Source organism: Sorghum bicolor, chromosome 5 (genome assembly GCF_000003195.3).
Source record: "Sorghum bicolor cultivar BTx623 chromosome 5, Sorghum_bicolor_NCBIv3, whole genome shotgun sequence".
Lineage (NCBI taxonomy): Eukaryota > Viridiplantae > Streptophyta > Magnoliopsida > Poales > Poaceae > Sorghum > Sorghum bicolor.
Window position 1 is genome coordinate 36,865,560 of NC_012874.2, and position 23,070 is coordinate 36,888,629.

The window sequence follows — 23,070 nt, forward strand, 5'->3', positions numbered from 1 at the left end:
AGTCAAACTGTGTAATTAATTTTTATTTTCGTCTACATTTAATGCTTTATGCATCTACCGCAAAATTCGATGTGATAGGGAATCTTGAAAACTTTTTAGATTTCGTGGTGAACTATAAACAAGGCCCAAGTCTATTTGCTTTTGGTAGAAATGGGTGTGAACTTAACAAAATATTATGGTCGGACAAGTTGCCACTGGTCCAGGATCAAACTCTACCATCACTTTATTATTAGCACCAAGAGCAGTTTGTACAGGATATAGAATCAAAATCTCCAGGCAAATTAACCGACTAAGCCAGAACCACCCAGATAAAATGGCTCTCAAGTAACCGAGTTTAAATATGATGGGTAATACAGAGCATATGATGGCAACCTATTATTTCCCAATCTTCAACACGCACACTTTCAGATTGCGCGGGGTTGCCCTTATGAAAAGAGAAATACTAAGAAAAAACGAGATAATAATTAACAAAAGAGGTTATGCTTGCGCATCCCCAGTCAGTTTCGCAAAAGCATTGTCCATCGAAACACAGCCTCTATAACTACAACACCGGGACCAGGGCACATTACTCGAATGGGTTTGAATGTCCAGAGGTGTGAGTTGGTTCCATACATATGTTTAAATAAGGTAGGTTTGTTCCCGTTTTCAATGGGGGGCAAATGAGCATCCCGAACAGGCAAGAACTTTTTCCTGCCTGAATGCAATACATGTTGAAGCAAGCTCCGGTATGTAAAGCTCAAAGGTGAGGCAAAAGACCTGTACAGCTTCGGATCCTCAAATGTTGTTGCAGATAATTACTCCAGTCAAGAATGGGAGGCAGCATGAACGAAAACACCGAGGATGGCTTAGGACGCCTCTCTCTCAGTGCTCCTTTCAACAGAGGGTATTTGCTGGGAATCAGAATGGGCAATCCTCCTAGACCTTCCCGAGCCACTGTCAGGTGATACTTCTGGATGCGATGGTACATGTGCCAGCATACGCAGAGAAGTTGGGGCCTCACTAGTTGGCGATGAAGCATGGCCATACATAGCACTTCCCATTGGATGATCGAATTTGCAATTTGGACCAAACTTGCACATGCCATAGCGATTATAGAAACTGCATATTGGTTCTCCCTGTAAGCAGAAAAACAGATGTTTAAGCAACATGTATGTATAGTAGAAAAAACTGCTCCTCAAGCATGTATTTACCAGATAGTAAAATAATGTGTGGACAAAAGTGGATCATGTTCAGCTTAACTGTGTGATAGTAGTTTTGCATATCATGAGTGAAACAGAACAGAGAATAAACAAAAATTATCAGGCAAACCGCAGCCAGATCAAGGAAGTAAGCCATCATGCAATGAATTGACCAAGAATCATTAAAAAAATAGCAACTGCTGTATGAAATTAATACCATACTGATCCTAATTTAAGGCCAACTCAATCAGCAGCATTCCGTTAAGAGTATACGTTGCAAAACAACATCTCATTCAGGATTGGCTCTTGGGACAGCTGTATAGCCCCAGGCAAGAATTCTGTTTAGCAGTCACTAGTTCCTCTAAAATCAAGATATAGAAGAGAACCAGGAGCTATAACTATTGGGACATGACACCCCTGGATTACAATTTCTGCAAACACCTCTTAAGCAATTGAATTTTACACCAAAGAATTGACAAGTGTACATCTACTACAGGCCCATGAGGCTCTCTCTATATATAGGCTATCTCCACTGATGGTGCATCATTCTTCCACTCTTTCTAAGGTTAGTAACATGGTATCACAGCCAAGGATGAGGGTTAGGCCGTTAGGGTTAGACTCATCTAATCTAATCCACCCACGTTCTCATTTCAGTTTTTTTATTCGGTGCGGTCTGCCACTGCCTGTCTCACGTGCTTCAAATGGGCTGACGTCACAAAGAGACCACACCACCTCAGCAGCCGACAGCACCTGTTCTCCACATCCAACCTGTCTAGCTAAAAGCCCGCGCCCAACCCCATCCAATTGGGTGACCTAGCCACAATAACAGTCACCACTCATCACGCTGAGAAAAACAGAGGTGCGCCTGCGCTGGCTTGCAAGGTGGTCAGCGGTCTGCGTCACACCGAGAAGAGAGGAGGGCACCCGACAGACAATGGCTAAGAGATTATCGCCACCTCCACCACCGCTGACGCCGCGGCAGACTCCGTGTTTGCCACCAACAGCGGGGACAGCACGCCAAACTCCAGAATGTGGCGGTTGAGATCAAGGGCCTCCGTGTGGCGAAGCGCAGCCTGTAGGGGAAGCTTGATGTCGTGAGGCGTGAGGATCAGTTCCTCTCCTTCGAATCCCACCGCCTCGGGGTCATTGTGGCCATCGCCAATGAGCAAGAAACCGCCACCACAGCCACCTAGAGTGAGGCTACCATGTTCCGCACCAAGGACAAGCGCTGTTTGGGCCGCTGCAGCTTTATTAATTCATATCTCTCCTCATGGAGGCATTTTGCTTCTTTTTCTATACGTCGATGATATGTTATTATGGGAGAGGATGCAGTTATGCAGAGCACATTTCTCATATGAAGAAGCAATTTAGTGAGCAAAAATGTCTGATTTGGTCCTCGAGTTCTAAGGGGTTGAGATTTTGTACTCTCCAAAGGGATATTATCTTTCTCAGTCCAAATACATACATGATCTTATTGCTCGTTTCAGGTATTAGTTGCCACACCTATGGATCTTCGCTTGCAGCTTCATCCCACTGATGAAGCACCTCTTGAGGATCCCTCTCGATATTGGCATATTGTGGGCAGCCTTGTTTATCTCACTGTTACCCAGCCTGATATTGCTCATGCAGTCCACAATCAGACTCCCATTCATTTTGGAAATTTACTTCGCACGCTGCAATACTTATGGAGACATCAACTCAAAGTTTATTCTATGCTCGTGATAGTCCGCCTCAGCTTTATGCTTACTCAGACTCTACTCTAGTACTCTGGATGCCTCGTTGTAGTATAGAGGAAGAACTCGAGCACTTGCTGCTGCTGCTGCTGCTACTACTACTACTTATGGCTTCAATGGTTGTTGGCCGATTTTGGTATTTTTTGTGATGTCGCCACACATCTTCTCTGTGAAGTGTGAATTAACAAAGCATATCGGCATCGACCTTCTTTACTCCATCTCATTGCCATTAAAAAAAAACAATTATTCAGTATGTGCCCTCAGAGATGCAGTTGACCGACCTTTTCACTAAAGCACAGACTAGAGAGCGGTGGCGGCTTCACTTGATCAAACTCAATGCTTCAAATCCTCCATGTCCACCTTGAGTTTGAAAGTGGGGTTGTTAACTGTACATCTACTATAGGCCCATATGGCCCACGAGGCTCTCTCTATATATAGCTATTGCCACTAAGGGAGTGTCGTTCTTCCATTCTTCCTAAGGTTACTAGAATATCTTTAGATCTTTTGGATAACCATTGCCATGTCAATACCAATACTCCGACAAGCTTTCGTTAACCCAAGAAGCAATCTGCTTTAGTTAGATTAAAAAGGCAAAGCCAAGATAGCTAGACAAATCTACCCAAAAAGTTGCAATACACATCTGAGAGAGCATACTTAAAGACATGTATACTAACTCTTACCGGGCGCAAGGGTAGGCCTAATGGACTCAGTGCACAATTGGGAGTAGGAATTATTCGCTCCCTAGGATGATGGAACTTGCATACAGCACCAAACTTGCAGTCTCCGGTCTTCATATAGAACTGACATTCAGGTTGGTCAGGTCTCTCTGGAAATACATTCTCCCTCTGTACTGCATAAAGTCCAACGGGAACAGAACCTGCTTGGTAGGATGAAAACATTCCTTGATCGCCTATGCCAGCTGTTCCACTCTGGCGTGAGCCAGTATAGTATTGGGCAGCTCCGGGTGTCCGTTGTTGGTCATCCGAGGATGAAGAACCAATCTGTGCCTACAATTTTTTTTTTTTTTTAAAAAAAAAACTAATGACATAAGTTACGTGGAAACTACAAATATGATTCAAGCAGCCAGTAACTTTCAAGAAGACTTATAGATAATTCCTATTCCAAGTACAAGCTATGAGCTCATTACCCTAGGCAGCCAGACCAGCATGAGCATGATGAAGAAAATAAACTAAAATTTCACACAAAAAAGACAATGATCCTTATCAAGATGCCAAGTTTTATAACAAAATAGCCATGAATTAGGAATCCCTCTAGATTAGTTTTTCAACATGGAATATTTCTAGATTAAGATGTGATTTGTGTTCTAGAAATGAAACATCACAGTAATGACATCTAACATGGGTGCGCAAGCTCAATTAGTCAGCCCTGGATACCTACCCTCAATAACATCAAAGGCAGAGAATAACATACACATGACTAATTATTTACAGTTTTAAAATCATGGTTAAATTTGACACTGCACATCATGGTTAAATTTGACTCTGCACATCATGGTAACAATTTTATGCCTCATTATAGTGTCCACATGGGTGAACTTTTATCACTAATATTAAAACAATGTATGCGTGGATCAATACAAGAGTGCAGTTAGGTTTTTTCAATTATGGTTACCATAAAAGTAGGGCACCATAATCACCACAAGTGCTCAGGTCAAATGAAATGAATAATATAAGTATATAACACATAGCATGACGAAAATATTAGGTAACAATCAGGGTAATGCTACCTCAGAAATTATGATCACAAGCAACCGTACACAAGAGATGCATGTTCTAAATAATGCGATGTTTGGTGATTAGGAGGATACGTTGATAGCATTAGTATTCATAGTTAGGTGATGTGATGGTAGTTAGGGGGCAAATTAACATTTTTATTTGTTGAAAGAAGAAAGGACATGATTTTTTTTTTCGAACACGCAGGAGAGCTGCATATCATTATATTAAGATCAGTAAAGGAGTGGATTTAGAAACCCCATACAGCCACACACATACACACCTTTTTATATCTAAAGGTGTATCTCTCTCTCTCTCTCTCACTTGTCAAAACTTGACCCAAGACCACTAGAGAGAAAATCACACATTGGCTGGCTCTAGAGCAAGGAGATTGGATATTCCCCGAGCTCTGGCCAAACTCCAAAGGAGAACCTCATCTTTAACCGAAACCAGAACACTATTTAGGCTCAGTTGAATCCCATCAAACACACAATTGTGGTGATTCCAAATAGACCAAGCTCCCAGAATGATGATGGAATTCAGACCTTTTTTAGTTTGGTCATCAACTACCAGAATTTGTGCTTGCCCACCATGCATCAAAGGAAGGACATGATATTAGTAAGCCCATTACATACTGTTGATTAGCTGGACATGCTTCAAGTTGATGAATTAAGGAGAGAATGGAAAGGAAGGTGTGCTTTTTATGTGTAGATGTAGATGCATAAAAAAGAGTAGCCAAATTTACGCCGCCTCCATGCCAAATCAGGTTGGACTCAAAAAAATTAAACCTTCAGATAATCAATTGTAATCCTGGAACTTTCACACATTAAAAACCATCAAACAGTTAATGGGAACACAAGAATTTTGATAGCTAATGGATAAACAAAATTACCCTTATTTCCGTAGCTAAATAAAGGACAATAAAAGGAACCAAGAAAAACAAAGAAAACTGTAGCCAAATGTCTTGGGTTAACTGCCTTGTTAAAATCAGTTCAGTAATCGAAGTTTTTTTTTACTACAAACAAGGTCGCAATCTTTCACAACATTCATGATAAACAAACGGTTAAGTGCCATGTAATAAGGCGATGAAATATGAACTTGTTAGGCTATGTAAAAAGTGAAACAGAGGTCAGGGGAACATACAGTATAAGGACTCCACCCTGGGACCTGAACAAGCCCAGGAGGAACAATCACTTGTGCATAGCTTGAATGACCTGGCCACCTTGGACTTGCAATGAAAGAAGCAGATCTCGACAAGGGCCAGCTTGTTACAGCCCCTTGGTAAGCATGCTGGCCAGGAGAAGTTGCAGACTGTCCAGGTGAATAAACAGAGCCACGTACAGCAACCATCATGGTGGATGGTTGTGGATGGTGAAACTTACATGTGCTTCCGAACTTGCACTGCCCTGTTCTTAAATAATAAGCACACTCCTTTTCATTCTGCAGTAATAAAATTCAAGTAAACGACGCAAATCTTGCAAAAAAGTTGCATAGAAATGTGGCACCACACTATGCATCCATATCATGAAACATTGCGAATCGTAATAGAAATTCAGAACAAACCGCGCGGAGTGGGTAGCCCAGTTCATTCAACTGAACTCGAGTTGCCATTGCAGCCTTTTCTCGGGGATGGTGAAACTTGCAAGTTGCTCCAAACTTGCATGTGCCAGTCTTCAGGTAGTACTAAAAAGGGGGGGGGGATATGAAAACAATAAAAATGCAAATTCACCAATAATGTAACCACACTTTAAAAAAAATGATATGCTAACACAGAAAAGAAAAGGAGAAAAAATGTATGGGCAACTTAATTACAAAATTTCAGGTCATTCAGGCAAGCAAAATATAGTTGTAACATGGGCATGCACAATTAATTTTATTAACCTAAATCAACTGACACTTGGATTAAAATGCAAACTCGCTAAAGAACAATGTACAGGTAACAATGTCAGTCAGAGTTTCAATTGAGAGAATGTTATGTGACCTCATTTAAAAGGTTACAACTATACTCATGCATGGACCAAAATGGAATGACAAATGCATTGAAAAGCACAATAAGCGCCATTTATGCAACCCCAAGAAACAACATGAAATTAATTAATACTAACAGATATCAAGCTCAACTATAACAACTCATACTCTAGAACCATATGCTGTATTATTAGTGTTATATATATTCATTTGACTGAAAACCTTCAGCGAAGACCTATCAATATGAAGCTGTACGAGCTTCAAGCACAAGAAGACAATGACAGTTAAACGACATTAAAACAAAAATAGTGATCTGAAGTCTTAAAGTAGACATCTCAAGTAACAATTCATGGCAGGTCCTCCTGAGCAGGCACAAGTGGATATAAAAAAACAATCATGTTTTGCATTGTCTAAAGAAACAGAGAGGGAAAACTAGAAGCAAGGAATCTCACTTGACATTCAGGCTGCCCAATTCTTTGAGGATATTCTCCCTTCATTCTTGCAGCAGCAACAGCCTAATAGTCAGACCACTAAAATCATTATTCACAAGTTTGGGTAGAAATTATGAGCAGTAGGACAAAGAAGCATGTTCCAACAAAAGAAAGAGCGATAAATTAACAGCCTACAAGTTAATCATGATATGTTACTCAACGAGTGGCTCTCACAGATTAACCCAAGAGAATTGTCGGTGTTTTCCCCACGGGGGGTCACACTAACAAGTAAATTTGTATGCGTGCTCCCTTTCCCAGATGGTGATGCAAGAAGACACAGGGATTTATCCTGGTTCGGGCAAGAGAAAGCCCTACGTCCAGCGGGGGGAGGAGAGTTTGTATTATCTTGCACCTAAGTGCTTGTACAGGGGCAAATACAAGCGTGGTATGAAGTGTGGAGCTCTACTACGTATGAGCGTGGTCTTGTGTCGCGATCTCTCCTGTTCTATTCCTGAGTCCCTCCTTTTATAGTTCCAAGGAGGGACCTAGGGTACATGTATAGGTGTAAGAATATGAGTCGATAGCAGCATGGAGCGCTGACCTACTCGAGGCTTCCGTACCGGCATGACCTCGAGCCGTCCCGTCTTAATAGCCTGGTGATGATCACGCGTGCCCCTGCATTCTGCTCTGCGCGCCGTCTTGGATTGGTTCGACGGATGCACGCTTGTACGATCCGGCGGCAAATCCGGCGGAGTGGTTGGGATGTAGTCAGTCGACGCCCAACCCGTCCCCTGGAAGGATCTCTGTCTGGTCGAGGGTCAGATGCCGTACATTGTGCTGATATCCGGAGCGCTGACTTTAGACGTCTCGAGGGGGTCCCGATTAGACGTCCCATCCTTATTTCCCGCGCCCTGTCATGCCCTGGGTCGTTCGGCGGGAAGGCTGCAAAAAGATTGATGGAACGGAAGCCTGTTCCCTATCACGCCTCCCGTGACCTGTGTGTTAGGTGGGGAAGCATCAGGCGCATTTAATGCTCCGGCCCGCGTGCGCGCGTCAGGCGGCGGACGGCGTCCTTGCGCTCGACGCCCCCCGGTTCGCGTGAGCCTGTTCCGTATTCGACGGTAACCGGCGCTCGACGCCTGATCGATTCGCTCGACGCTATTTCCGTCTTCGAGGTTGTGGCCGTCGATGGCGGCGCATACGTAAGATTAGAGCGTCGAATTGAGGGTCTCGACCTGCGTACGGGCAATCTCATAATGCGCATCGCTGAGGTACCCCTTACTGATACCCTCGACAGTAGCCCCCGAGCCTCCATTTGAGCGCTAGCGCTCGAGTGGAGGCTTTGTTTTGCGGTCGAATTTCCGTGGGGGCGCGCGAGCGACCCCACGGGGGTAGCCCCCGAGCCCTCGGAGGAGTTTTTGACTCCTTCGAGGGTTATGTTGTCTAATTCGCAGAAGCGCTTTCGACACCAGTGGTGGAAGGTTCTGACTGGCTCGTTTTGCCCGGGGGTTTCGACGTACTCTCGATAGAGCGAGCGTCTTCCACCCCAAATTGAGTTCCTGGCGGGTAGTCCAAGTGAGAACCTGTGCCCCTTTCGAGGGGGTCAGCTGTAGCCCGGAGGCGTTCTCATAAAGCGGGATCGACGTGGTCGGGGATACTAGTCTCATTCGATAGAGACCGGCGGCTCGATGCCTCCCGTCGGGGGGATTCCTCTCGACTGTCTCGACCCTACCTTGAACATCGCCAGCGAGTCCTCGAGGCGGGCCTCGATCTTCGACCGCTCGCTGGGGATCCCTGACTCTGGCGCTCGAGATCGGCTGTCGAACCCTTTCGGCGGGCCAGCCATCGACCTCTCGAGACTCTCGCGGGTACGTCCCTTGGCTTACGAGGGAAGGAAGTGGCCGTGGCGGTTCGCCTTTCTGCCCGTTGGGCGCGCCTTTTTAGGCGGGTGACGTTACGACACTGTGTCGGCGTGGAATTTGGGGCGCCATGCCTGCGTGGGAAAGAGACGATTAGGTGGCGCATTTAAGGGAGGGAGTTACCTTATTTCTCGGATCTGTCCGTTGGCGGACTGCTGCCTATAAATAAGTCGTGGCGTCGCCGCCGTTCCTCTCCCTTCCGCCTTCTCGCTTTTATTCTCTCGTTGCCTTTGCTTTCTCGCCGTCTCACGCGCACACGCCTCCTCGAGCTGTAGTGAATCCACCGTCCCTCCAGCCGAGATGCCTGTAAGACTCGTCGCCGCCGACGACTGGCGCCCGTCGTCGATGACGGAGCGCCGGTTGTTAGAGCTTGAGAAAGAGGGACTGCTGCGCCGCCGTACCTCGCTATCGTCGCCAGAGTGGATCGCGCCGCCGGCGAGTCACAGGGGGCCTCAGCCGCCCGAGGGCTACGTGGTGTCGTTCGCCAAGTTCCACCGCCACGGTCTGGGCGCGCACCCGAGCCGCTTCATGCGGGCCCTCTGCTTCCATTATGGGGTGGAGCTCCAGCACTTCTCTCCGAACGCCATCACCGTAGCGGCGGTCTTCGCCGCCGTGTGTGAGGGCTACTTGGGGATGATGCCGCACTGGGAGCTGTGGCTCCACCTCTACAGGGGCGAGCTTTTCCATGCCCCCACCGGAACCACGGGCGTAAGGAAGCCCGTGCGGGCGGGATGCCTCAATCTGGTGCAGAAGACGTGGAAGACGGACAGGCCGCGAGAGTACATCCCGGTAGGGTTATCGACCAACCACGCCGGCTGGGACTCCCAGTGGTTTTACCTGCGGAACGATGACAACCACCTGCCTTCCTACTCGGGCCGTCTGATCATGGAGCGTCCAGCGGACTGGACATACGGCGTCGTCCAAGCTCATCAATCTCGGCTCGACCCCCTCCTCGACGCCCTGAAGAAGCTTCGCCAGGAGGGTTTGACCGCCGCTCTCGTCCTCTCGGCCGTCCATCACCGGAGAGTTCTCCCTTTGATGTCTCGACCGTTGAGGATGGACGAGATGGGCCCTGGCGTCTCATCTCGGGACCTCGAGGCGTGTCGGATGTCCAACGAGGCTCCGGCGGACGACGAAGTCGCGGCCCGAGTCAGGGCTGCAATTGCCGGTGATTTTCAGCCGGAGCACGTTAACGGCTTCTCCATGAGACCAGACGCAGGCTCGATCGATCTGGTACGCTTTCTTCTTGCGCGCAGCCTCGATTCTGGGTTTCCTTTCTCCCCTCTCTTTTTTCTAAGTCTACCTTTGTTTTGGCAGGGTCGGATTGATGTCCGGTCCTCGAGGCCTCCGGTAAAGGAGGACGAGGTCGATCGTGACAAACGGCGCCAATCTGCCGAAAAGCTAAAGTCTGCCAAGGAGTCTGCAAAGAAGGGGGAGAAGAAGAAGAACCTCGACCGCCAAGCATTAGAGGCGCGTCGAGCCAAATCCAGACAGAGGGGGGAGCCTGAGGAAGAATCCCCTAACGATGATGACGATGACGACGAGGACAGCGACGACTCTGAGGGGATGGCGTCGCGCCTCGATCGGATTCTCGAGGGCCCGCCTCGAGGTGACGTCGACGCCCCCCGGACGGAGGCGCCAGAGGAGGGTCCGAGCGGATCTCGTCGCCCCCGGGCCGACACCCCTCCCGCGCCCAAGGCGGGCCAAGACGCACCGCGCCCTCCCCCGGTGCCCAGGGAGAGCGGTCTGGCTAGGCCCCAGGCGTCGGGGCCACTAACTCGTGGTCGCGCCGCGGCCTCTGAGAAAGGAGATGCCGGCCGTAGGAGCGCCAGTCCCGGCGCCCGCCAGGCGGGGACCGACGCGCCTAGGCCAGTGCCTGCCCTCGAGGGGCCTGGAGCCCTGACGCGGGGTGGCTCGAGGCCCACTGGTCGGGGTGGCGGGAGGCGAGCCGTTCTCCCTGTGGGGTAAGCCTTTTTGATGTTGCGGTTTTTGTCTTCCCATTCTTCCACCTTTCCTCATATGCCAACCTTTTCTCAGGCTAAAGCGGACCCTTGAGCAGGCCCAACCATCCATGGCAAAGAGGCTCAAAACGGGTGCCGCCTCCAAGGAACCAGGTTCGTAGTTTATTTCTGGGCGTTGCGATGTTCTTGTGTCGGTTATCATAACGTCTGACCCTTACCCTTTGTTTCGTAGGCTCCTCCAGCTCCCAACCTCCAGCCGGCGTCGAGAGGGCTCCGTCTCGTCCCGCGCCTACCCCGTCGCCGCCGACTCGTGATGAGGCGCCCCAGACGCAAGCGTCAGAGGGAGCCCCCGAGCCCCCTCGATTGGGGGTCGAGGGGGAACCCATCACCATCAGCGATACGTCCGATGGTAATGAAGCGTCTGGGGGCGCTCGCCCTATGGAGGAGGAAGCGTCGACCCCCAACGTCGCGGGATCGACTCCCTGGCCCGCCGGCCTCCGCACCCTCGAGGAGCAGAAGAAGAAGAGGGAGGAGGATGAACAGCGGGAGCGCGAGGCGGCGCGGCAGCCGCAGGAATATGAGGCGCAGCAACAGCAACAACAGCAGGAGGAAAAGCAACAGCAGGAGCAGGGGGGCCAAGAGGAGGGGCTGCTCGAGCCCCCGCCCCAAGGTCCGGCCCAGCCAGTACCGCCGGAGCCGCAAGGGCCCGGCAAACAAGAAGAGGATTTGCCGGTGTACGGCCCCCCGACCCCAGCGTGGCTCCTCCCGGGAGCACTCGCCGCGATCCGGGCAGAGCCGGGGCGTGCGGATGGAGTGGTGGCGCTCGCCTGCATGATGCGCACCCCCACCGACCCTGAGTCCGAGATCAAGTGTTCCCTACAAGGGTCTGTGGGGCAGCATGGTGGCCGCAAGCCCCCGAGTGTAGGTCCTCGAGGAGTTTTCGGCCTTCTTCCACGGTGATGCAGCGCTGTAAGACCCCCGTTGGGCTTCGTCGATATAGCTCATGATCTTCGCCATAGATCACATATGACTTGGCCCGTCGAGCGATACGACGGGCCTCTGACCGATCCTCCGGCAGCTCACCGCGGACTAGGCAGTCGAGGAACGGTGTGCGCCAGTCGAACGGTCGACCAGGCTGCCGTTCTACCTCCATTACTTCAGCCGCCATCAAGAGTGTGTCGACGGTGTTAGTCGATTGGGCGGGAGCAGCGTCGATGCCAGCCCCCGAGCCTAAGTCGACGGACGGCTCGTGGAGATCTCTCGAGAACGCGTCAGGTGGCACCGTGCCTCGAGTCGATGCGATCTTGGCGAGTTCGTCGGCTGCCTCGTTGTAGCGTCGGGCGACATGGACAAGCTCAAGACCATAGAATTTGTCCTCGAGTCGACGGACTTCTTTGCAGTACGCTTCCATTTACATTACTTGGTCGATGACGAGTTGGGAGTCACCTCGGACGTCGAGGCGTCGGACTCCTAACTCGATAGCGATCTTGAGACCATTGACGAGGGCCTCATATTCTACGACGTTGTTAGATGCGGCAAAATGAATCCTGATTACATACCTCATGTGGACGCCCAAGGGTGAGATGAACAGTAGGCCGGCCTCGGCCCCAGTTTTCATGAGTGACCCGTCGAAATACATTGTCCACAGCTCCGCCTGGACCTGAGTCGGAGGAAGCTGGGAGTCCGTCCATTCCGCGACGAAGTCTACCAGGGCTTGCGATTTGATGGCCTTCCGAGGTGCGTAAGTGAGGGTCTCACTCATGAGCTCGACCGACCACTTAGCTATTCTTCCCGTGGCCTCCTTGCTCTGGATTATCTCACCCAAAGGGAAAGACGAAACCACCGTGATGGGGTGACCAAGGAAGTAATGCTGCAGCTTACGGCGGGCGAGGATTACGGCGTAGATCAGCTTCTGGATTTGGGGGTAACGTGCCTTGGTCTCCGAAAGCACCTCGCTGACGAAATAGACTGGCCTTTGGACCGGCAACGCATGACCTTCCTCCTGTCTTTCAACTACCACTGCCGCACTGACGACCTGGGTAGTTGATGCAACGTAGAGGAGTAGCGGCTCTGCAGGTTGAGGCGGAACCAGGACTGGCGCCGAGGTCAGCGTCTTCTTCAGTCTTTCGAGCGCTTCCTCGGCCTCGGGGGTCCAAGAAAAGCGCTCGACCTTCTTAAGGAGTCGATACAATGGTAACGCCTTTTCTCCTAGTCTCGAGATGAAACGGCTCAGAGCCGCAAGGCATCCCGTGACTCTCTGCACGCCCTTGATGTCTCGGATCGGCCCCATTCTTGTGATGGCCGAGACTTTCTCGGGGTTGGCCTCGATGCCGCGCTGCGAGACGATGTAGCCTAGGAGCATGCCTCGAGGCACACCGAAAACACATTTCTCGGAATTGAGCTTGATCCGGTTGGTGCGTAAGCAGCTAAAAGCGATTTCGAGGTCCTGGATCAGATCTCCTCGCCGCTTCGATTTGACAACAATGTCGTCGACGTAGGCCTCGACCGTCGACCCTATGTGTTCGCCAAATACGTGGAGCATGCAACGTTGGTACGTGGCTCCCGCGTTTCGAAGCCCAAATGGCATGGTCACGTAACAATACATCCCAAAAGGGGTGATGAAAGAGGTCGCGAGCTGGTCGGACTCTTTCATTTTTATTTGGTGGTAACCAGAATATGCATCAAGGAAAGAAAGGGTTTCACATCCCGCGGTAGAATCGACAATCTGATCAATACGTGGCAATAGAAAAGGAACTTTTGGACATGCTTTATTTAGACTGGTATAATCGACACACATCCTCATTTTCCCATTCTTTTTCTTAACTAATACAGGGTTTGCTAACCAGTCGGGATGATGAACCTCCTTGATGAATCCGGCCGTCAAAAGCTTCTGGACTTCCTCGCCAATGACCTTGCGCTTCTCCTCGTCGAATCGGCGCAACCGCTGCTTCACTGGCTTCGAACCGGCTCGAATCTCCAAGGAGTGCTCGGCGACTTCCCTCAGTATGCCTGGCATGTCCGAGGGACTCCATGCAAACATGTCGGCGTTTGCACGGAGAAAGTCGACGAGCACAGCTTCCTATTTGGGGTCGAGGTCGGCGCTGATCGTCAGCACCTTGCCGTCGGAGTTGTTGGGGTCGAGCGGGATCTTCTTGGTTCCTTCTACCACCTCGAAGCTGCCCGCGTGGCGCTTAGGCTCTGGAGCCTCAGCGGCCAGGGCCTCGAATTTCGCGACGAGCTCGGTGGAGTTCTCGACCGCCTCCCCGTACTCGACGCACTCGACGTCGCACTCGTACGCGTGCTCGAAAGAAGAACTGACAGTGATGACGCCTTTGGGACCTGGCATCTTCAGCTTCAAGTAGGTATAGTTGGGTATAGCCATGAACTTGGCGTAGCCCGGGCGTCCAATGATGGCGTGGTACGTGCCTCGGAACCCCACCACCTCGAAGGTGAGGGTCTCCTTCCTGAAGTTGGCCGCCGTGCCAAAGCAAACTGATAAGTCGATTCGACCTACTGGCAGTGCCTTTTTCCCTGGCACGACGCCATGGAAACCGCCGGCGCTTGGCTGGAGCTTTCCTCTATCTATGCTGAGGAGGTCGAGGGTCTCGAGGTAGACGATGTTGAGGCTGCTGCCACCGTCCATCAGCACCTTTGAGAGACGGGTGTTGACGATGATAGGGTCGACGACGAGCGGGTAGACGCCTGGGGCAACTACCTTGTCGGGGTGGTCGTCTCGATCGAAGGTAATGGCGGTGCTTGACCAGCTAAGGTACTGGGGCACCGCCATTCTTGCCGCGAACACCTCACGACGCTCCCTTTTGCGCTGCCTCGTGGTTAACTGAGTCGAGGGTCCGCCATAAATCATGTAGCAGTCGTGGACGGCAGGGAAGCCGTCGTCATCTTTGTCGTCCTCCTTATTGCCACCCTTCTCTTTCTTGGAGTCGTCACGCACATCTTTCTTGAACCCCAGACCGTCGAAATGCTTTTTCAACATACGACAGTCCTTGAGCTTGTGGTTGGCGCTTCCCTTATGATAAGGGCACGGCTCCTCCAGCATCTTGTCGAAGATGCCTCCATCTGGAGGGCCTCGAGGTTTCTTTCGATCCATGGCGGCGACAAGGTTGTCATCGGAATCTTCCCGGTGGAACCGCCGCTCTTTCTGCTGCTTCTTGTTTTTCTTGAGGCCTCGACTGGGGGTCCCATCTTCATCGACGGGCTGCTTGCCTTTTCTCCCTTCAGAGCCGAAGAAAGCGCCGACTGCCTCCTCCCCTGCCGCATAGTTGGCTACTATGTCCATCAGCCCGTCTACGGTCTGAGGTCGATTGCGACCTAATTCCCGCACCAAGTCTCGACTGGTAGTGCCCGAGACGAACGCCAAGATGACGTCGTGGTCAGGGATGTGCGGCAGCTCAGTGCGCTGCTTCGAGAAGCGTCGAGCATACTATCGAAGAGTCTCTCCTGACTTCTGTTTGCACTTGCTGAGGTCCCACGAGTTCCCGGGCCGTATGTAGGTCCCTTTGAAGTTACCCTCGAAGATTCTGACCAGATCAACCCAGTTGTGGATCTGATCAGCGGGGAGTTCCTCGAGCCATCGACGGGCGGTGTCGGAGAGAAAAAGCGGGAGTTGCCTGATGATAGCTCGATCGTCTCCTCGAGCTCCCCCCAACTGACAGGCCAGCCTAAAGTCGGCTAACCATAATTCCGGTTTGGTTTCGCCGTTGTATTTCGCGATGCTGGTCGGGGGTCGAAATGGACTGGGCAGAGGCGTACTGCGGATCGCCCTGCTGAAAACCCGTGGGCCCGGTGGCTCGGGGGCCACCCGATCTTCGTCGCTGTCGTACCTGCCACCGCGATGTGCACTGTAACCGCGCTCTTCCGCGTCCCCGTACCGGCGGCGTCGATTCTCCTCGATGTCATGCCGTGCGTCGTGTCGACGCTGGTTGTCGACGGGGAGGATGAGGGTGGTCTTTCTGCCTCGAGGTGGAGGTTGCTGATGGACTGACACCTCCTTTTCGTTTTGAGGCTGCTCGTCGCGCTTCTCAGTGGCAGCCCCTCGCCGTCGAGAAGCCGAGCTTTCGGCTTGTTGAACCGCCACCACCTGGAGCAATGTCTGTACCTCATCTCGAATGCGTCGAGCCTGGGAGTTCGATGGCTCTGGCATGTTATGCAGCAGCATCGTTGCTGCCACTACGTTCTGGCCCGCTCGAGGAAAACGACTGACAGGTTGCTCTGGCTCTGCGTCACCGACGATCTGTCGATGTACCTCTCGGGCGCGTCTGCGGACACTTCCGCCCGGCGGGTAGGGTAGATCTTGCTCAAGGATTTGCTCGAGCAGGACGAGGCGCTCGCGGTCTTCGTCGAGCTTCATCTTGAGTTCTCGCAACTGCGCGAGCTGCGCGGTTCTGTCTTCCTGTGGAGGGGGGTCGACCTGTCCGCCGTTCCCAGGCGTCCTGGGGTCTTCTCGTGCCGCGGGGGCTCGACCGCCCGCAGCAGCATCCTGTGTCTCGTCGGTAGTTTCTACCGCCCCGTCGATGTGATAGCATTCCCTCGTAGGGTCGTAGCTATCAGTCTCGGAGTCGGAGTCTGGTTTGGCGGCGTAGAAACACTCACGTCCCTCCTCCAGCAATCGCTGTCTGAGGGAGGTGACCGTGTATCGTCCAGGACCTAGACGACGGAGGCCTCGTACTCGGGAAAGGTCCGGCTGCTCGTACGCCGGCCGCCGCGCGTCAGAGCCGCGCGGGGGGACCATTGGTCTTTCAACGCTCGTCTGGGCGTTTGGGCATATCGCTCTGGCGAGCGACGCCGCGGCGTTGTCCAATCCGAACGGCAGTGCCGTTCTTGGGGCGAACAACCCGTGTGGAAGTAGCCTAGCAGCGGTGGGGGAGAACGCGCGAGACGCGTCCCCTCCTGTCGTTGTGCGGTGCTGAGCCGTCGCGCTTGATGCCCCGTCGCACGGCGCTGCCACCTGTGGCCCGCTTCCTGCCTTGCACGAGTTGTCGGTCGTGATGAGGCAGAGGGGCCGCGGTGATGCTGTCTGCGCCTCTTCTTAGACGGAGAGGCGTGGTGGTGTGGACGTCTCGGGGCCCCAATCGTGCTGGCGCAACGCGGGCTCCTCCTGGTCCTCTGACTGAGAGCAAGATCATGTCGTAACCGGAGCCCGTAGACATGAACTCGAGACTCCCGAACCAAATCACCGTGGAGCGCGGAATCGGCGAGGCGAGAGTAGCCATCTGGAAAGGAGTGGGAAATCGATGAAAAACACGCAGGACCCCTACCTGGCGCGCCAACTGTCGGTGTTTTCCCCACGGGGGGTCACACTAACAAGTAAATTTGTATGCGTGCTCCCTTTCCCAGATGGTGATGCAAGAAGACACAGGGATTTATCCTGGTTCGGGCAAGAGAAAGCCCTACGTCCAGCGGGGGGAGGAGAGTTTGTATTATCTTGCACCTAAGTGCTTGTACAGGGGCGAATACAAACGTGGTATGAAGTGTGGAGCTCTACTACGTATGAGCGTGGTCTTGTGTCGTGATCTCTCCTGTTCTATTCCTGAGTCCCTCCTTTTATAGTTCCAAGGAGGGACCTAGGGTACATGTATAGGTGTAAGAATAGGAGTCGATAGCAGCATGGAGCGCTGACCTACTCGAGGCTTCCGTACCGGCATGACCTCGAGCCGTCCCGTCTTAATAGCCTGGTGATGATCACGCGTGCCCCTGCATTCTGCTCTGCGCGCCGTCTTGGATTGGTTCGACGGATGCACGCTTGTACGATCCGGCGGAGTGGTTGGGATGTAGTCAGTCGACGCCCAACCCGTCCCCTGGAAGGATCTCTGTCTGGTCGAGGGTCAGATGCCGTACATTGTGCTGATATCCGGAGCGCTGACTTTAGACGTCTCGAGGGGGTCCCGATTAGACATCCCATCCTTATTTCCCGCGCCCTGTCATGCCCTGGGTCGTTCGGCGGGAAGGCTGCAAAAAGATTGACGGGACGAAAGCCTGTTCCCTATCACGCCTCCCGTGACCTGTGGGTTAGGTGGGGAAGCATCAGGCGCATTTAATGCTCCGGCCCGCGTGCGCGCGTCAGGCGGCGGACGGCGTCCTTGCGCTCGACGCCCCCCGGTTCGCGTGAGCCTGTTCCGTATTCGACGGTAACCGGCGCTCGACGCCTGATCGATTCGCTCGACGCTATTTCCGTCTTCGAGGTTGCGGCCATCGATGGTGGCGCATACGTAAGATTAGAGCGTCGAATTGAGGGTCTCGACCTGCGTACGGGCAATCTCATAATGCGCATCGCTGAGGGTACCCCTTACTGATACCCTCGACAAGAATACACCAGAGCAATTAATAGTCTTGGTAAAGGAATCACTACAATACGAAAAACTAGTGCCCCTTAATGCTGCAACATGTTGTCACTCATTTCCACTCTTTTACCTGACTTAACGCTGCAAAATATTTAGGTAGTAGTGAAAACATATTCATCAAAACAAATAGAGGATTAAATATATTTTCATGATGACTACCCATACAATTTCATTTGACCAAACTATATATTTGAATGGTCAAGGAAATAAACATTCCAGCAAGTAACATGTGCACTATAACCTCGTGACGAGAAGCCCAAAATAAAATGGAAAGTGATGACTATAATAGGACAACATGAGGCAGATCCGCAGATGGCACTCGTGTCCCCAATTTGTCTTATTGTCGCTTGAATAGTGGTTCTCCTAATGCTAGCAAAACAACTTGGTACATCCACAGTTCACTTTTTGACAGCCAAACCAAAGTCTATGCTCCGAGTTATAAAGCATCATCAAATAATCTCCACAGTTCACTTTTTGACAGCCAAGCTAATGTCACTACTCAGAGATATTAAGCGTCATCAAACAATCTCCAAGTACCAAATTTTCATGAAATATTCCAGGTTTATAAGCTCTATTTTTATTCACAGTTCAACTACAGTAACTAATATGATGTACTACTAAAGATGTGAGTTCAGTCTAATGGTCTATTTGCATCCAAGTTAGTCTCTAGAGTAAATCAATCACTTTTCAGCTCCAAACACTCTTGTTTCAATGTCAAGTTGCAGTATCTTGGTTGAAAAGTTTCTCAGGAATCGATCCCTATTTCCTAAACAGTTTCTCAGGCATTATTCAATAAAATAAGTCAATCATGTGATGTTATGAGAATTCTGATGGGTAAGCCAGTCCAGCAAGCTCCATAAATAAATTCACATAGCTAGAAAATGGCTATGGTGAAACTTCTCAATAGAAGAACTAGTAACACTTGAAATTCGCCAAGCTAAGTTTTGTTGGAGATTCTAGAATTATTAATACATATGAAAATAAGCTTGCCAGGCTATGTTTCAACTCAAAATTATAACTGGAGAATCCAAAATCAGAAGCCAAGTAGCTTCCACACTATCGAGTTAGTTAGATTTCCAAATTCAGTATATATAGATCCTCACTGCCAAAACAATTCAAACTACCCTAGTACTAACGTTTTCTTTCTTTTTCAGATCAGTTGGGCAATAAAGCAACTTCCAGGTAGGCACTCCATGAGTACACCCGTATGCAGCATACACAATTGGAATTCAGAACCCATTCTAGATGCCACAGAAATGAGAACCATATGAAAATAAATCAAATAAGGCAGCCACAAAGCAAACGATTAATGTTTTGTAAGCACAACAAGATTATATACTCTAATGCCTGAAAGAAGGGTAGAAGAATGGATGTTACCAGCTTTCTGTCTGCTGGGTGATTAAATTTACAGGTCATCCCAAACCTGCACATGCCAGTCCTCATGTAATAGCTACAGTCTGGCTCACCAACACGCTCTGGGTATGGCCCCAGTTCCATGGGGGCCATGGTTTCTCCTAAATTCATCTGCCACATCGCCTCTGCGACTGAAACATAACAATGTTAGTAATTGTTCATTTAAAAAATGCAGCAAACCAGAAAATTTTTAAATGATGCTGAGATGATAAGGAGAGAAAGCAGAAATGCAGAATCCAGTTTGTGCTCCCATGTGTAATATACGATTTGTCACTAATTCTAAATCTATGTAAAATGAACCATGCACAGAAAACTAATAACATAAAATAGGAGAGGAAGTGAAACAGAGCAAAGGGCACAAATTTTGTGCTTTACACAGAAGTGCTATTATTGAGTTGCATGCACCAACCAGTTGAACCCAAAAGCTTAAGCTGATGGGGAGAGGTGGGCAATTCACTGATATTCCAACACTCTCCCTCACGTGGAGGCTCCCTCAGGCCTCAGACGTGGAATAGAAGCGAGCAGCAATTATTTTATTTAATTGCGCTAACCAGGATTCGAACTCGAGACCTCTGGCTTTGATACCATATTGAGTTGCATGCACCAATCAGTTCAACCCAAAAGCTTAAGCTGATAGGGAGAGGTGGGCAATTCACTTATATTCCAACAGCTATTTGTTTGCTTTTATTTCCACCAAAGAAAAGGAAAAGGAAAAAAAACTAAACTTAATTAATGAAATAATCACATAAGTGCTATTTGTTTGCTTTACAGAGTTTTAAATGATAAACAAAAAAATGACTGAACCATCAAGAATCAAGCCACCTTTCATCAAGAAAAGAGTCAAGTCTGTATAACTAGATGAAAATAATCCTCAGTGTTAGACTGTTAGACTACCTAGTTGTGTTCCCACCAGATAGGCCCTTCCATGTGTGAATGCTTGTATGGTCTAGCCCTTTGGGCCCCTATATATGTAACCCTCTTGTAATCTCAATCATTATGTACTAAGCCTGTCGGCTAATCGATCTATCATGGTACCAGACGACTAATCCAAGTCCTGTGCCTGTTTCCCACCCCTACTTCCCCTGCTTCCACTCTTTTCCACCCCATTGCCCGCACCTGTCTTCTCGGCCGCCGCGCGCGCCTCCCTCTGGCCGCCGCGCCCATGGCCGCCGGCGACTCCAGCTCCGACGCATCGACCTCCATCGCCGCGGCCAAGCTGCGCGACGAAGCTACCGCCGCAACCGCGAAGCTGGAGGAGGAGGCCGCATCCCTGCGCACGTCCAACGCCGAGCGCAGCCAACGACTCTAGGAGGAGGCGGACCTCCTCAAGTCCGCCACCGCCACCCAGGAACACGTCCGCCTCGCCGCCGCCGCTCTGGACACAGAGCGCGCGTAGGCCGACGCTGTGGAGCGGCAGGCCTCTGCCCTCTGAGAGAGCCTTCGCGCTGAGTCTCTCTGTGATACGGACTCAATCGCCGACGACGACGCGCCCCTCATCTCCTCTGAGGCTGTAGCCATCGCCCACCTGCACAGCCAGGCCGCCGCCCTACAGAATATCAAAAACTTGGTAACCATCGTCCTCGACCTGCAGGCCTCCAACTACTCCAAATGGCACGGCTACATTCTCCTCGTCCTCGGCCTGTTTTCTTTGAAGGACCACGTCCTCAGCGACGCCACTTGTCTCCACGACGCGGCATGGTCCCGCATGGACTGCGTCGTTGTCTTGTGGATCTTCAACACCATCTCCCCTGAGCTCCTCGATGTTGTTCACGAGCGCGATGGCATCACCGCTCGAGCAGCGTGGCTCGGCCTCGAGCAGCAGTTCTTCAACAACCGCGAATCCCGCGCCATGCTACTCGACGCCGAATTCCGCACCACTTGCTAGGGAACCCTCTCCGTTGATGAATTCTGCATAAAGATGAAGACCATGGCAGACTCTCTTGCCGACCTCGGCGAGCCTGTGCAAGACCGCACTCTGGTACTCAACGTCCTCCGTGGTCTCAATGAACGTTTTCAGTTCATGTCGCAGCTCGTCACTCGACAGCGGCCCTTTCCCTCCTTCACCGACGTCCGTGCTGACCTGCGCCTCGTGGAGCTCAACATGGCATCGCCGTCTGCTCCACCTTCGGCTCTCGTCGCTTCTTCATCCACCAAGCCGCCTGTCACTGTACCTTCTGCCCCTGCTCCTCCACGCTCTCATCAGGCTGTTGGTGGGCAGCCCGGGGGCAACGGCAACAGCCGCGGACGGCGCCGCCGTGGCGGTCATGGCTAAGGCGGCCCTCCAAGCGGACAGCAGTCCACCGCCGTCCAGCAGTTTCCCTCCATCCTCAACCTTGGACTGGGTCTATCCACATGTGGCCCCGGTCCAACCCAGGAGGCCCTCGCGGACCACCGCCTCGTGTCGCTGCGCCACCATCACCACAGCAAGCACTGATGGCCGGTGCACCACCAGGGTATTTCCCTCCACCTTCAGCATACTACCAGGCGCCCCAACAGGCGCCCCCTCACTCCTGGTCGCCGACGCCTTGGACCACTGAGTCCCTCGCCAACGCCTTCAGCACCGTCACCCTCACTCCGCCACCAAGCACCTCCGACTGGGTCATCGACTCCGGTGCTTCCTCCCATATTGCCTCCAACCCTAGGCCTGGTATGGTCACCACCTCACCTTTCTCTCCTTTTCCCTCTTCCATTGTTGTTGGCAACAGTGCCACCCTTCCCGTGGTAGGCACCGGTTACTCCGTCCTTCCTGGACTCTTTCGCCTCAACAATGTCCTTGTTGCCCCTGATATTATCAAAAACCTGCTTTCTGTTCGTCAATTCACCACTGACAATTCTGTTTCAGTTGAATTTGACCCTCTTGGTGTTTCTGTAAAGGATCTCCATTCCAAGAACACTCTCCTTCGATGTGATAGCCCGGGGCCCCTCTACACGTTGCAGTTGCCCTCATCTTCCTCCAGCCCCTGTGCTTTGGTGGCCACTCCCTCCTCGACGATTTGGCACTATCGACTTGGTCATCCCGGCAAGGCTGCCCTTCAAAGCCTTGTTCAGTCCTCTTCGATCATCTGCAGCAAGTTCGACGACGCACCCCTGTGCCATGCGTGTCAGCTAGGCCGCCATGTTCGCTTCTCTTTTAGCAACTCCCTGTCTAGAGCTACTAAAAATTTTGATTTAGTGCATTGTGATCTGTGAACCTCTCCTGTGACAAGTGTCTCTGGTTTTAAATATTACTTGGTAATTCTTGATGACTGCTCTCATTTCCTCTGGACATTCCCTCTTCGATTGAAGTCCGATACCTTTCCTACTATTTCCAATTTTTTTGCTCATGTGCACACTCAGTTGGCTGCAAGTATGTTCTTGCGAATCCCCAGAGGATGGG

The 23,070-nt window shown here is 51.2% G+C and overlaps 1 protein-coding gene across 1 annotated transcript in view; it reads right to left on the minus strand.

Annotated features, from left to right (window-relative positions):
• LOC8064417 (zinc finger CCCH domain-containing protein 63) overlaps positions 203 to 23,070 on the minus strand; it is a 28,703-nt gene continuing 5,835 nt past the window's right edge. Inside the window, exons 2-7 of the mRNA XM_002450668.2 lie at positions 19,659 to 19,825; positions 7,065 to 7,127; positions 6,208 to 6,327; positions 5,788 to 6,084; positions 3,592 to 3,918; positions 203 to 1,115 (exon numbers count right to left, since the gene is read on the minus strand). Coding sequence (XP_002450713.1) covers positions 846 to 1,115; positions 3,592 to 3,918; positions 5,788 to 6,084; positions 6,208 to 6,327; positions 7,065 to 7,127; positions 19,659 to 19,825 — 1,244 coding nt within the window. The 3' untranslated portion in view covers positions 203 to 845. The remainder of the gene's footprint in view (positions 1,116 to 3,591; positions 3,919 to 5,787; positions 6,085 to 6,207; positions 6,328 to 7,064; positions 7,128 to 19,658; positions 19,826 to 23,070) is intronic.